This window comes from Aythya ferina (assembly GCF_964211825.1).
Source record: "Aythya ferina genome assembly, chromosome: 1".
NCBI classification, from domain to species: Eukaryota; Metazoa; Chordata; class Aves; order Anseriformes; family Anatidae; genus Aythya; species Aythya ferina.
In genome coordinates this window covers 125,544,807-125,561,172 of record NC_140296.1, presented here as the reverse complement: position 1 = coordinate 125,561,172, position 16,366 = coordinate 125,544,807, and the positions used below count along the sequence as shown (strand labels likewise).

Below are 16,366 nucleotides of genomic sequence, written 5' to 3'. Positions count from 1 at the left end.
CAGTGCCCCCTCATATTGAGCCAGAACCTCCTGTGCTTCAGTTTGTGCCCCTTGCCTCTCATCTTGTAGCTGGGCACAGCTGAAAAGAGACTGGCTCCATCCTCTCAACACCCTCCCCCCCAAATATTTGTATACATTGCTGAGGTCTCCCCTCAGTCTTTTTTCCAGGCTAAATTAGCCCAGTTCTTTCAGCATGTCCTCGTACGACAGATGCTCCTGTCCTCTAATCACCTTAGCAGCCTTCCTTTGAGCTCACTCCAGTAGTTCTATGCCTGTTTTGCTCTGAGGAGCTCAGAACTGGACACAGTACTCCAGGTGTGGCCTCAGCAGGGCTGAGCAGACTTACCATCGTATGCAAAATTGCAATCTCTTCTCCCTTTCATTCTATATGGTAATGTATTACACACTGAATGTTGTCATTTTCAATGTGTTGGGAAGATTCAGTGTCCTCCTATCCCAGTGCTATCATTCAGCATTATTGAAGTCCCTGTTATGGTCTGACTGTTCCAGGACTTAACTTTCTGTCACAATACACATGGACGTTACTCTGCAGCCAGAAGACTTCCAACAGAGAAGATGAAGTAATATGAGTCTTAAAGCGAACAGGACTCCATAGATATTGTTTATTGGCTGTTATGTCCAGAATGTGTCTGAAACCCTTTCAGCTTTGTTAAGGTTTGCATCCCCACAGGCCTAAAGTATACATCAGAAATTCCCAAACAGACTTGGAGAACCCAAAGCAAAGGGAATTGGACACAAATGAGAAGGACAGATAAGCAAGCTACTTAGTTTTTCTGAAGTTGTTTATTTGTTAAGGAAGATGCTTAAAGGGCCACTCAACACGTATGTGTTAGAAATAATTTCCAAATAATTGGTATAGGAGGTGGAAGTCTGCTTTCCTTTGTCATAGTAAGTAATTACCAGATGGATTAATTCTTCAGCTTCTGGTGTGGTGTTCCATTTCAAAATATTCATTAAGATATCCTAACTTCATGTTAACATCTGCACACAATGTTCTTCTTTTACACAGTTCTCTTTGAAATATATGGTTTTTTGCTATTCATGATCCTTTGGATTCTTCTCCTTATGGCAATCACTAGGACGGTTCTTCTCTTGAAAGGAGAAAGCAGCATTACCATGTGTCTTCTGAAATCAAACATTCACTTGGGATCTATCTGAAAGCTTCCCCTTCCCTGGAAATGTGTTTTACTGTGAAACTAACTAAACAAATGTCAATCCATGAAAGAACATTCACCAGAGCTAGTTAGTCCATAGCATGTAAAAATTCTGTGTCTATTTATATAGAAAAGCAGCTATAGAAAGCTTATTTAAAACCTGCATTAAAATTATAAAACCTCTATCCTACTATTTCAGTGCAAGATCCAAGCACTTTCTGCTGTTATTCAGCACAGCATCTTTGCTGACCCTCGAATGTATTATACTCCTTTATTGTTAACCCTTTTTTATTTTTTTTTTAATTTTCTTTCCCCAAATGTTGGATTTCCCCCCTTGTTTCAGCTTTTTCCACAGGCGTGGTCCTATGCATTTGCAGATTAAACTTGACTATTTTAAGAAGCTTCTATCCACTACTGGAAAGTGTCCAGACCTACAGAAAAACAATTAGGACTGCATATCTTCATTCTGGCTCTTCATTTTGATGCAAAATCAAAAAAAAAAACATGGTACCTTACATTAGTTTAAGCAATTAAACTGTCTAAGGCAGCATAAAAAAATCCATTTTTGTGGCTGTGTTGGGTGGGGGAAAGGAGATGTGGATGGTTATGGCTATTTCCAGACAGATCACACGACTGTGCACTTTGGCTTCTCCAGTGTTAATGCTCTTTGGGTGAGTAAGGAGAAGACAATTATTTCAGATGGCCAAAGCTGTCTCTGGACTGATTCTGTTTCATCTGACAGTGAATCAGTTTAAGTACCTATTGTGTAGAATAAAATAAACTAGTTTGAAATTGCAACTCTAACAGCGCATGCTCCATCCCAGAGCTGGTATTGTCTGTATAGCCATGCAGCAAGGAAACCTGCAGTAAATAATCTGTGTAACAAATTTTTCAACAGCAGCAGCATGAGTTAAATGCAAATAAGATTGCATTGTTTTTGAAATCTGAAAAAGTGTGTTTCCTGCTCTTGACTGTCTCATTTTCCTCCCCTTAGCCTGCCTCCTTGGTTCCTTTAAAATGTCTGTGGGAGACGACCCTTGCCATCTCTGCCCTGCCCACAGTCATGCTCCACTGCCAGGTTCCAGTGAATGTGTGTGTCAGAACCACTACTACCGATCTGCTTCTGACAATTCTGATGCTCCCTGCACTGGTAAGTATTTGAATGGAGCGTTTGAACGCAGGGAAAAGGGCTGTTAATGAGGGAGAATTTGCCTGAATGATTCAGGGGAGTTCCAAATCACCTCTTTTCATGACCAATAGACCACACTGGAGATGTGAAGACCATATTTACTATGTAGAAATCGAATTGTACTTATGGAAATGATTCATTTTCTCATTGGCTTATCGGTTATAACTTTTCACCGTCAATGATTATGAACATTAATAGGTCAAGCAAGTAATTAACCCCAGAAAATTAAGTAGGGTTAATGATGAGCACTCAAAAACTAATTTAAATGATACATCAAGAATCACTCATGAATTTTGTCAAAGTGACAGGGAATAAATTCATGTCCTAAAGCAACTTACAGTCACTCTACATCTGTGAAGTTAAACACTCAGAAATTAGGAAATGTGTTTTGTTTTGTTTTGTGTAATCCCTTGCTTGTACACTGCACAGAATCCATCCTCAACAACATCAAGCAATCTTAACTTCAAAGGCATTTTTCTTCCTGAGCAGTTATATATCCTTTGCATTGGTCACAATAAGAACCCTCGGGGAAAACTAGTATGTGATTATACTATTAAATACTATACCACAATACAAATTGCTTCATCTTGTCATGAATACATATTTTAACCAGTCTTTTGTGTGCAATTTTCTGGGATATTTTTGGGGAATAAGAGTCCACAGGAAGATACAACTAGTGGAAATATACAAAAAGTATAATCCTTTCCATTGATCAATAGTAAACAGACAAAAGGCTTTGACTGTAGGTTTCATAGATGTTTGCTGTTAATAAGGGTACAGTGAGAATGAGGATTCGTGGATTTCATTGAAACCTTTGGAGGGAAGTGTCCTGTAAATCGCGTCTCCCTTACCCCTACCTACTACAGAGCTCAATATCTATATCCCTGCCTTTTCTGTCTTTGTCTCCATAGAATCATTAAGGCTGGAAAAGACCTCCAAGATCATCTGGTCCAACCATAACCCTACCACCAATGTCACCCACTAAACCGTGTCCCTAAGCACTACGTCCAACCTTTCCTGAAACACCCCCAGGGATGGCGACTCTACCACCTCCCTGAGCAAACTATTCCAATGCTGAGCAGCTACTCTTTCTGAGAAGAAATTTCTCCTAATTTCCAACCTGAACCTCCCCTGGAACAACTACAGGCCATTCCCTCTTGTGCTATTGCTAGTTATCTGTAAGAAGAGGCCAATTCCCAGCTCCCCACTTCCTTTCAGGTAGTTGTAGAGAGCAATAAGATCTCCCCCGAGTCTCCTCTTCTCCACACTAAACAACCCCAGTTCCCTTAGCTGCTCGTCATAGGACTTTTGTTCCAGGCCCTTTTCCAGCTTCATAGCCCTTCTCTGGACAAATTCCAGGGCCTCAATGTCTTTCTTGTAGTGAGGGGCCCAAAACTGAACACAGTACTTGAGGTGCGGCCTCACCAGAGCATAGTACAGGGGAACGATCACCTTCCTGGTCATGCTGGCTACACTGTTCCTGATACAAGACAGGATGCTGTTGGCCTTCTTGGCCACCTGGGCACACTGCTGGCTCCTGTTCAGGTGAGCATTGACCAGCACCCCCAGATCCCTTTCCTCTGCACAGTTTTCCAGCCACTCTGCCCCAAGCCTGTAGCATTTGCATAGGGTTGCTGCGGCCAAAGTGCAGGACTCAGCACTTAGCAATGTTGAACCTCATCCCACTGGCCTCTGCCCATGGATCTAACCTGTCCAGGTATCTCTGCAGGGCCTTCCTATCCTCAAGCAGATCAACACTTCCCCCCAGCTTGGTGTTGTCCTCAGACTTAATGAGGGTGCACTCAATTCCTTCATCCAGATCATCAATAAAGATATTAAAGAGGATGGGCCCCAACACCGATCCTAGGGGAACACCACTGACAACTGGTCACCAGCTGGATTTCACTCCGTTCACCACTACTCTCTGGACCTGGCTGTCCAGCCAGTTTTTAACCTAGCAAAGAGTGTACCCATCCAAGCCATGGGCTGCCAGCTTCTCCAGGAGAATACTATGGGAGACCGTGTCAAAGGCTTTGCTGAAGTCTAGGTAGACTACATCAACAGCCTTTCCCTCATCTACCAGGCGGGTCACCTGGTCATAGAAGGAGATGAGGTTGGTGAGGCAGGACTTGCCTTTCATGAACCCATGCTGACTGGGCCTGATCCCCTGGTAGTCCATCTTATTCTGTGTGATTGCATTCAAGATTAACTGTTACATCACTTTTCCAGGCACCGAGGTCACGCTGATATGCCTGTAGTTCCCCAGCTCCTCCTTACAGCCCTTCTTATAAATGGGCATCACATTATTAAGAGTTCAGTCATCTGGGACCTCTCTGCTGATAGACTGCTAATAGATGAAGGAAAGTGGCTTGGCAATCACATCTGGCAGCTCCTTCAGCACCCTCAGGTGGATCCCGTCTGGCCCCATGGACTTGTGACAGTCCAGGTGGAGCAGCAGGTCTCTAACTGTTTCCACATGAACTGTGGGGTGGTCTCTTCTGCTCCCCACTCCAGACTTCCAGGCTGGGAGGCTGAGTACTCCCAAAGATAAGCAGTCTGGCTAGTAAAGACAGATATAAAGAAGGCATTAAGATCCTCAGCCTTTTCCTTATCCACAGTAGTCATGTTCCCCCTATGTCCAGTATAGGATGGAGATTCTCCTTGGATGTCCTCTTACCATTATTATATTTGCAAAAACACTTTTTGTTATCCTTGACCATAGTGGCTAGGTTGAGCCTGTGCTGGGCTTTAGCCTTTCTGATTTTCTCTCTGCATATTCTACCAATGTCCTTGTACTCTCCCTGAGTTACCTGCCTCTTCTTTCCAGAATATGTCTGGGAAGTTAATGTTCCCCATGAGAACAAGCACTGGTGATTGCGCAACTTCATCAGTTGCTTGTAGAATGCCTCATCCATTTCTTCATCTTGGTTTGGCAGTCTATAACAGACCCCTAACAGGATGTCCGCTTTGTTGACCACCCCCTAATCCTTAGCCAAAGGGACTCTACCTTATCATTCCCAACCCTGATCTCAATAACATTGAAACACTGTAATATAGAGAGCCATGCCACTGCCACACTCCTGGTCACTTGCACTCCCCGGGGGGGCTGACTTTGTATGAGAGAGGAGGGGTGCTCTTGGCTACCTCAAGGGGCCTGGATGTAGGGAGCCCCCTGCACACTGCGGCCCCCTGCTCCGTTGCAGAACATGTCTGCCCTGGAGCCAATCACCTTGGTGATCACCTCGGCAATCACATCATCTTCATGCCTAAGTTGAGCAGTGCAACTCTGCGACTTATTTCTAACTTTCTGAGCTTTTCACTGTCTACCTTCCAGTGTCTTGTCCCATTCTTATCTCCGCATAATCTTCTCACCCTCTGCATTTTCTGCCTTCTCTTCACTGTCTCTAATAGGGCAAATAGCGAATGCATAGCTGTTTTTTCTGCTGCCAGATTTTATTCCTGATGCCTGGCTGGTAGCAGGAGTAACTATAGCGTAAGTGGGGTTCAGCTCCCACAACTGATGGAACAATCTAAGGTCTGAGAGAATTCAGAGGTATTAGGTGCCAAAGGAGAGATCTAGAGGTCTCATTAGAGACAAATCTTTACTAAGGTGCAAAACTCAGTATTTCAAAGGCTTGAAGGTTTCCTAAACACTGGCTATTCTTTTAGGGAAAAATTAAAGTCACACTCTTGAAACAAAGACCTTTCTTGTCAATTTTGTGTCCCTAAAATGTGTTAGTGTGGCTGCTCCAGCATGTGTGTGTATGACGTAGCAAAGAACTTGTTTTTCTTAACCTTGTACAGAGAAACAGGTAGAGAAGAGAACGAAGAAAAAGTAACTTGTTTCCCTCCCTTCTTTGTCTTCTTCCCTCCTCCACTTCTTTCTCATTCTTTCATAGGATTTTTACCTTTCATTCTGTCTTCCAGGTGTTCCCTCTGCTCCCCGTGACCTTAGCTATGAAATTGTTGGCTCCAACGTTCTCCTGACCTGGCGCCTTCCCAAGGACCTGGGTGGCCGCAAGGATGTTTTCTTCAATGTCATTTGCAAAGTATGCCCAACAGGTTCTCCAGGACCCTGCGTGCGCTGTGGAGACAGTGTACAATTTGAACCACGCCAGATGGGCCTGACAGAAAGTCGTGTGCAGGTCTCCAACCTGCTGGCCCGTGTGCAGTACACCTTTGAGATCCAGGCTGTCAACTTGGTGACTGAGTTGAGTTCAGAAGCACCCCATTATGCCACCATCAATGTTAGCACCAGCCAGTCAGGTGAGGAACCTTTTCTATCTGAGAACCAAAATTTCCATGTCTGTCTCTCATTTGATTCGCTTTTATGTTTTACATCCTGAATCTTTCTGTGTTGTGCCTGCTTTTTATCTTAATGTGCCAGTTCCATGATTTCACCTCTGCCCTTCTCTTTCCTGCTTTCTGTTGAATGGGCTTTCCTTTCTTTCCTCTTGGCAGAAAATAATGAGTTTATCAGCTGATATACCTGTAAATGGAGAGGAGCTGTCAAGGCAGAATCTGCCCTGGAGAATATAGCAAAGGGAGATGTAGCTCTGTGGCTCAGAGAAAGCATGTATCTTCATTGTGCAAGATGGGAGACACTATCAGGGCTTGATGCAGATTTTCTGAGCATTAGCTTGCCACAGCAGCTCTTAGAGAGCATTTCTTTTTTTTCTTTTTTTTTTTTTTTTTTTTTTTTCATCTTCTCTACACCTTCTCTGCATCCTACTCTTCTCCATTTCATCTTATAGAGCATTTCTAGCATTTTTCACCTCTTCACTTTTCTTTTTTGTCTATGTTCTGAGTTACTCTGTTTTTCCACCTTCTATTGTTCCCATACACCACCTTCCATTTCCCTCATTTCAGTTCTGGTTCATTAAAGGGTAAAGAAGTTTGGCAGGAACTAAACCACCTTGCATTTCAGCTTGTCCTCAGATATCAAAGTGACTGGGGGCATCTGGGCTTAGATTCTGAGTGATGCCCAATTTGGCACTCTAAGTCCAGTCACATTCCATATATTGAATTACCATGATCATGGCTGCACAAATAGTACGATAGACCTTCAGTCGAGTAGATTAATGACCAGTGAAGTTTATTGAAGCAACAGGAGCACAGGTCCTTTGGGTTCTAAGATTCTATAATAATGAGATTATAATGAGCAAAGTTCACCTAGAAGACATAATTTTGACAAAAAAAAAAAAAAAAAACAAAAAAAAAAAAACAGAAAACAGCTGGCTCTGGGCTGGCTATGCAATTTATCAGTTCCACAGTACCATGAAGTCCTTATCCCTGTGGTGATACCACAGAGCCTGGACACAGTGTCTCCACTCTACTCCACCCTCCGTGCGTTTTCTTTTAGAGACAGCAAACCAAGCTCCACTCTTGTTGCCAGTATCTAAGGCTGCAGGTTGTGTTGCCAAGGGGACTATCACAGAACACGTCCTTTGTATATCTACTATATCTCACCCTGGGAGTTTCCTCAATGCCATACCTTCCTTTAAGATGTGCACATACCTTTAGTCTCAATATGTCACTTCCAGCAATTATTCCAAAACTTCATACTCCAAAAAGTAGCGTTGTGTTTCATCAAATCTGTTCACCTTTTGCATTCCTGCTTATTAAAGTAAGGAGGTAGAAAATTGACAGATAGGCACTGTCTAAAGATGAAAATACAGATAAAGAATAAAGATAGGCACTGTATAACAAGAAAGAATATACATAATAATATTTACTCATCACCTAAATACTCATGACCCTGGGATAGCACATGTTAAAACCATATAGCTGAGTCATAAATGAATATGAAAACTACAGTTCTTACAGTTCTTAGGGAGATTTTAAGCTGAATTTTGACAAAGGATCCAAACAATGGATGACAAATGGATGACAAAGGATGACAAACAATCACCATAGCTATTTTATTTGAGCTGCTCTAGGTTCTTCTGCATGTTTTGTGTTTACTTGTACTTTGTTCTTGCTTTTTTAACCTTGCTGTTTTGATAAATGGTCTTGAAATATTTTTCTTCTGTCAATGGGGAACAAAGATTTTTTTTTGTTTTTATATGGGATAAATTTTTAAATATCTTACAGTTTTCACAAATGTGTTGTGATCCTTGTAGCTAGGACCTATGTCAGAAGGATAACTAAGAACTAAAGTACTAATAGTATGTGTGGGCAGTCAGAAGAAAGGGAGAGATAAAAGGGTTGTAGAGAAGGCCAGACTGATTGATAGAATACAGAAGATTTGTATATGGAAGGAAAAACAAACAAACAAACAAAAAAGAATAGCATCAAGTGAATTCTGTATTTCTGTAAATATCCTGTACACAGACTGACTTACAGAAGCAGCCAGAGAGAACTGCATGCATATGGTTCTGCTAAATGTGAACAGTGAGGGACTGGGCATGCATTCTTCTTTATAAGCACGTAAAAGCATGTATGGAGAGGAGTTGTATACAGCTTGGTTAAGAGGATATAATGAGGAGTTATGTGGTAAGGAGGAGAAAAAGGGGGAACAATTTGAACTGAGTGACAGAAAATGTCTGTAAACATTTAAAGTGTAAATGTTAAATAAAAACCTAATTAGATTCCACACTGAAGATGCAGAGACCCCTGCAAAAACCGTAAAGCTCAAAAGAAATGCTGCAGGGTTGGACATGAGATTGCTATCTTGGTTAAATCTCATCTTTTGATTTCTGTTTCTTCTTTGCTCTGGAAAGTAAGGGAGCATATACACACCCCAATAACTTCCTACTGCTAGCAAATGCCAGTGGTTTAACAAAGTCTGTTTCTTCCCTTCAAGCCATTCATTACCTGAAAGACAATTAGCATGTATATGATAGGATACCTGGTCCCCTTAGGAGTCTGTCTGCAAGTGGGTGGTCAATTTTTGTTTACAGTAAAAGATATGGCTTGGTAATTCATATGGTAATTTCAGACAGATGCTTTGGCTCCTGCCGCAGATAGGCAAGTGTTCTATTAACACCCTGAAAATTTCATTTTCTTCATGCTTCTCATGTATGCCTTCTTCATCTATTTCTGGGGTAATTCAATTGAGCAACTTATTTCTTCTCCTGCCTAGAGTCAGCCAATCTGCTCTCTTTTGGTTTTGTCTGACTTTTCAGACCACTCCTATTCCTCCGGGCATCTCTTAGTGTGTCTAGGCATGTTAGGTTTCTTGGATGTTTCTCTCCAAGATGAGTTTCTTGTGTATTGAAGCAGTCTTCAATGACAGGAGGCCAGAGTTCTGAAACAGCAGTGTGTAATGGAAGGCTTGCTTTTGTGTTTGCATTTTTTTTTCTTGCTCTTCCATGAAATCGCTAGGAGTGTGCTTGAGATGAGCCACCCTCAATTCACAGTGACAGCTCATACTAACAAGGCCCTGCTTTCTTTGTCATGTGGCCTTTTCTCAACCCTGCCCCCTCCCTTCAATCCCCTCAGCATCTTTTGTTTTTTTTTTGTTGTTTTTTTCAGCTTTAGGTTACTTTTGTTGTTATTATTGTTTTAACAATTATTATTGTACAAGCCAAGATGAACATTTCAGGTTCTTAATGTTCTTTAAGAGACAAGGAGGGGACAGGAGGGCATGGAGGGTGAAAGAAAGCAAATTGGAGAAAGATGGCCATATCATAAATTTGGTTTCTATTAAATTAAAGGTGGCAAAAGAAAGACCTTTCAGTGCTGTCAGCTTCTGAATGTTGTACTTATTCACACAGCAGTCAGAGTTCTCTGTGTTCCTTCCTTTTCTGATTAAAAAAATACACTTCCCCACACTCTGCCCCTTTGTTAGAGATACCTTAGGCAATACTATGCCCTGGAATAGTTATTTTCTCTCCTCCTCTCCCCCCCACTTCCCCCTCCCCCCCCTCCCCTCCCATCCGTTCCCTTTCCTTCCCCTCCCCTCCCCCCCTCCCCTCCCCTCCCCTCCCCTCCCCTCCCCTCCCCTCCCCTCCCCTCCCCTCCCCTCCCCTCCCCTCCCCTCCCCTCCCCTCCCCTCCCCTCCCCTCCCCTCCCCTCCCCTCCCCTCCCCTCCCTTCCCCTTCTCCCCTCCCCTCCCCTCCCCTCCCCTCCCCTCCCCTCCCCTCCCCTCCCCTCCCCTCCCCTCCCCTCCCCTCCCCTCCCCTCCCCTCCCCTCCCCTCCCCTCCCCTCCCCTCCCCTCCCCTCCCCTCCATCTATTTCTTTATTTCTTTATTTTCTTTATTACTTATTTTCTTGTCTTTTTTCCCTGCTACCTATTTGCTCTTCATTTTTGTCTCCAAAGCACTGATGATCTAACACTCTCCTTATCCCTAACAGTCTGCTAACCCTGATTCAAAGTTTGATAGAATCCTCTAGTTAACACAATCACATTTTTGGTGATGGCCTGATTATGATGTTCCTACCCTTCAGTGACTATGTATTTCAAGATAGAATAACAAGGGCTGGTATAGAAAAACTTTCCTTAATATAAGGTTTCATTTTTTAAATAAGACAACCTTTTATAGCAAAAATTACCTGAATTAGGATAGTAATAATATGACATATTCACCGAGGCAAGTTACCAGAAGGAAAAAACTATCCCACAGGTGAGACAAGAGAAAAAGGAATTACTTTCAGCTCATGTTTGAAGTGCTGAGGGTGAATAGCTACAGAAGTGTCAGGATATGTGGAAAGATGTTAGGAAGCCGTTCCAGATAGCACAAACTGCATGAAGAAAGGCTACTATGAAATTGCCTCTTTGCAGAGGAGAACTTGACAAAGAGAAACCACAGAACTTTAAAAAAAAAAAACAACACCTTATTATTCAAAAATCAAAAAAATAAAAATAAATCACATCTTCAAGTATGTTCATAATGGTAAAAATAAAACACATCTTCAAGTACTTCAACTGCTTCATCTCATGCCTTAGAACAGAAGTTTTTCATTTAAAGGACTGCGAAAAAAAATTTCTCTGTGCACAGTTGTAACTGCCTGTCCATTTTTTTCTTATACCTTCAACTGAGGCATGTAATAATGTCTGTTGCCAGAGCTATACCGTTCTGAACTTATTCATTCAGGCAGTTGTTGCATTTCTAGCAAGAAGATAAGGGAAAAAGACAGCAGAGACTCAAATGTTGTCCCTGCAGACTTTTAAAAGCAAGTAGAATTTTCAATGGAATCTGGACATTATAAGAGCTAACAGATACATGAGTATAAAGGTGATGTGATGAGGCTGCCTTGTACCTGTGAAAAGATAGGTAGCAGCCTTCTGCAAGAGCTGGATTCAGAGCAGTGGGACCTGGCAAAAATGTGTAGAACTGCATAAGTAAAAGCAGTCTGAAGGTTTGTGTAAGAAGTTGCATGGGGAAAAGGACAGTTAGGGGTAATGCAAGGAAATTTCAAAGGACCCGACAGAAGATTTTATGGTTGAGAGGAGGAAAGACTTAAACTCTGAGTATGTTTTTGAATTTACAAGGGCAAATGGATGAGTTGATCAGGAAAATTTGCTTGAAGTTGTCTGCTTTTCCAAAGACATACGGAAGAGTGCAGTGGACACAAAATAAATAAATAAGTAAATAAAAATACTATTGTGTTTTGCCAGGCTAAAACAAACAGGTAAAGCAAACAATATATGAGCTCTGTGTTCATCATCCTCTGAATGAATTACACTAATTCCCAAAGTAACATGTTGTTTATCTATGATCCTAATTGCCAACCTTGAGCACTCAAGTTCCCTAAGAATTCAACTCTATTGTCTTCCTTTTGTATAGGAAAAATACTCTTGAAATATTTTTTTTACATTTCTCAACTTCGTTGTCTTCAGCAGATTTGGCCAGGTGTGATTGGGATTTAATTATCTTCAGCAAAAGCAGTGAATGAATATGCTTGTTTTCACATTGCAGGTTTCAGCAACTCTTTCAATGAAGATGGAAGCTTTCTGAGAAGGTAGAAATAGGAGGTCTATATGTCACATGGCACCTTGTGATATAAAGGAAAATTCTCTGCATATTAGGCATGAGTGGAACCCATTTATAAGAAATAGTAATAATACAGGTACAGGTGGTGAAAATAACTAAACAATTTGCCTTTCTAAAGCACTCTTCATGCACAGAAATTTTAGTACAAGGTTATGACAGAAGACAACGCGAGATACTTTTTCAGTATTTTCAGATATTTTAAAGAAAGGGTCAGAACTCAACTGAAGTCTGTGGAGAAGACATAGGGCATTTTCAAAAGAAGAAGATGTTAAAGACATGAATAAAGTGATTTCTATTCTGTATTCAGACATCTTCCTTGAAGATTATAAATAAGATGGGGTGTGCAACAAAGCTTGGGTTTAATGCCATTTGCTGAGAATGTGAGGATAATAGGATACCTGAAGAAGTAAAGGAGGAGAAACGACAATATGAGAAAGGTAGATTTGGGGCTTGCATTACAGAAGAAAGCATAGCTGAGGGCAAGTTTAATTATTTTTTTAATGATTTCTATAAAATCTGTAGACCTCTGACCTTTTGTTTGGATTTATTTTTTCAGTAGCTAAGATTTGTGATCTGACTCAGTGTTATAGTAGCTCATAGGCAATAAAGATATCCTGATTCCTGTTTTCCAAAAGCCATGTCTGTCAGGCCTACAGGCAAGTAGCATTTGTGTATCATGTGTACTGATAGATAAGGAATCTCTTCATAAAATCTTTTACCATTGTATCTTCGGTATACCTTGATAAAACAAGCAAATGCATCATAAGCACTATTTATTGGTGAATTGCATGTATGAAGCTAAAAAATAAGTGATGGTGATGACCTAGTTTCCTTTGATATTTGCAAATCTCCTATTTGCTGCTCATCAAAAACTCAGTTCTGCCATGGGCTTATTTTCTTTCTTGGTGCTTGCAAGCCCAGCTATATGGCGTCTCTGGGAGATAGAAGAGAAAATGCTGTGGGAGCTTACCACATCCTTTAAAGAAAACTTAGGTTGTATGACACCTCACTATGCTCAAGAACATTAGTTGGCAACAGGTTATATCAATCCAAACTGAGATCTCTTCCAGTCCACTTCCTAAATCAAGGGAAGACAGGTTTGTTGTTGTTTTGTTGTTGTTTTTCAAAAAAGGACTTTGGAGATCTGAATCAACAGGCTCTTCTTGAGTAACACTTGAGAAGCAGAAGAGGTATCCTTCTTTCCTTCACATTCCTTCCTTACCTTGTCTGCTGATGTAGAAAAATTCTTAGGCTTGCAGGCACATGTTGCTTGTCAAGGACAAAAGCATTATAAGGAAACAGCAGAAACTTGCCAAATTTTAGTAACTCAGAGAATGTAGCATTTTCATGGTGCTCTAAATATTTTAAATCTACCATTGTGTGTTACCAGGAAGAATATTGTCCTGACATGTAGGAGAGTTACAGTTGACAGCCCATGAAAAATAGAATCCGGGAGCTGTATTTACCCAATGGTTAGACTACATTATATCTTCCATTAGGTGTTATATGTGGTACTTGTGCAAGAATTTATCCATACACTTGCTATTTCATAAATAGTAATGCTAAAATACAAAAACAAACAAACAAACAAAAACAAAAACAAACAAACAAAAAAAACAGTCATTTTCAGACTTCCTTAAAAATCTGATCTCAAAAAAATGTTTGCTTTCAGTGAATAGTTGGTTCAATCAGGCCCTATGATTTCAGCTGCCAGTGGATTGTGTCATTAGGCATTAATCTTGCATGTCTCCATTTATAAACACTATGTGAAAATAGCAAAATTAGTAAAAGTGATAAATCAACAAAGAACTGGATGCATATATATATGAAACAAGCTCTGAAACCAGTGTTTCATTAACAAAACTGTTGATAGTTTGCATGCAAAGAAAAATATTCTTTTGGCACTTCGGTGGAAGCAAGTACAAGGTAGAATCATTACTACATTACTACTACCTAGACTTTAAGCATTCCCAGCTGCAAGGACACTTGATCATATTTACAATCCTCCTCACCAGTCTTCCATTCTGATCCCATCCTGCCCCCCTAATGTTCCACTTTTAACCAATTCCTCCCAACACCTTCCTCTAATGTAATGAGTTTCAAATTAGTGATAAGTAATGGCAGTTCTGCAAATCTGAAAGTCTTGAGCTGACTTTTAGAACAACCTATCAGAATATTTCTAAAGTTAGTAGACACAAGCTCATATTTGCTTTCTCATTTAGATTCATGCTTCCAAAGCCTTCTTTTATGTTTGATGACCAGATCCTTGCTTTGTACATAAAGGTGTGTTGAATTTATGTGGCAAGGTTTTGGTAGCAGGGGGCTGCAGGGGTGGACTCTGTGAGAAGAGTCCAGAAGCTACCCCATGTTAGATAAGGCAGCACCGAACAGTTCTTCAAGAACTGCTCCATTATGGGTCCATAACATGGGGTCCATCTGTTGGGAGCAAACTGCTCCAACATGAGACCCCACGGGCAGCATCTCCCCCCAGACTCCCTGCTCCTGCATGGGCTCCTCTCCACATGCTGCAGCTCCGGCCTAGGGCCTGCTCCTGCGGGGGCTCTCCATGGGCTGCAGCCTCCTCCAGGCCACATCCACCTGCTCCACCGGGGGCTCCTCCATCCATGGGGGGGCTGCAGCGTGGAGATCTGCTCCATGTGGGACCCATGGGCTGCAGGGGGACAGCCAGCTCCACCAGGGGCCTTTCCACAGGACACAGGGGAACTTCAGCTGCAGCACCTGCAGCACCTCCTGCCCTCCTGCTGCACTGACCTTGGTGTCTGCAGGACTGTTTCACACTCCTTACTCTCTCAGCTGCTGTTCCCCAGCAGTTTTTTTCCCTTTCTTAAATCTGCTCTCACAGAGGCACAAACATCACTTCTTGGCTTAGCTCTGGCCAGCAGCAGGTTCCTCTGGAGTCAGCTGAAACTAGCTGTTATCTAGCTTGGGGCAGCTCCTGGATTCTTCTCACAGAGGCCACCCCTTCAGCCCCCCACTACCAAAACCTTGCCACACAAACCCAGTACAGATCAGTTTGGGAAGAACAGCATCTCGTGGGAGGGACCCCATGCTGGAGCAGGGGAAGAGAGTAACTGTGAAGGAGCGGCAGTTACAAAGCGTCATAGACTGACCACAGGCCCTGTTCTCTGCTCTGTTCCCCTTCGCCACTTGTGGGGTGGAGGTAGAAGAAGGTGCGTGGGGGGAAAGTGTTTTTAGTTTGTTTTTAGTTTCTCAGTGCTCTAGCTTGTTCGTAATAGTTAATAAATTACATTAATCTCCCTGTGCTGAGTCTGTTTTGGCCTTGACAATAATTGTTGAGTGATCTCCCTATCTTTATCTCAACCCCTGAGCTCCTTCTATCATATTTTCTTCACCTTTCCCTTTGACGAGGGGAAGTAAGTGAGCAGTAGTGGTGAAGCTCAGTTGCCATGCTGAGTAAAACCACCATAAAAGGAAAGTTGAATTTTCCCTACAATAATTAGTATCTGACACAGACTCTATGCACTAAATATCCTAGTAGAATCAAGAAGGTTGACAGCTCCATCTGTGTAGTATATCAAGCTGGCCTTTTCACTAAAACAGAAATTTACCATGCTTTTTAAGAACAGACAGTAAAACCGCGTGTGAAGCTTCTATACATACACACTTAACAGTGACTCTGGCCCTGGAGCTGTTGGTTCCAGCCCATAGTGTTGATTAGAAGCCCATTCAGACTGGACTTCTGTGGCTTAATGACTTGCAGGGATACCAAGAGTCTCAAATACAACAGTAATTTTGCCATCTAGGTAACAGTCCTGCAGGGAATTGGCATGAGATTCAGGAACTAGTGTGAACTAGCCTTTAGATCAGGCTGTGAAAATTAGATGCTTTCATTCTTTATGATCTGCAACTGAACTGGAACCACTGAATGGAGGAATACTTCAAAGTCTGTTCCTTAACTCATCAGTCACCTCATCCTTTGACATCTTCTAGTTTGTAACAGTGATGTGGAAGTGAAAGACCTCTGTTGCTCAGGCAGGCATATTTCTTCCTCTCCCACCCACCCCCCAGGAAAGAATTACAG

At 42.0% G+C, this 16,366-nt stretch overlaps 1 protein-coding gene across 5 annotated transcripts in view; it reads left to right on the top strand.

Moving 5' to 3' along the window:
• The window catches only part of EPHB6 (EPH receptor B6), an 85,943-nt gene that overhangs the window by 42,976 nt on the left and 26,601 nt on the right, over positions 1-16,366 (top strand). For all 5 annotated transcript variants that reach the window (XM_084502127.1, XM_084502128.1, XM_084502126.1 and 2 more), the window contains exons 5-6: positions 2,170-2,325; positions 6,292-6,630. In XM_084502127.1, coding sequence (XP_084358253.1) covers positions 2,170-2,325; positions 6,292-6,630 — 495 coding nt within the window. The remainder of the gene's footprint in view (positions 1-2,169; positions 2,326-6,291; positions 6,631-16,366) is intronic.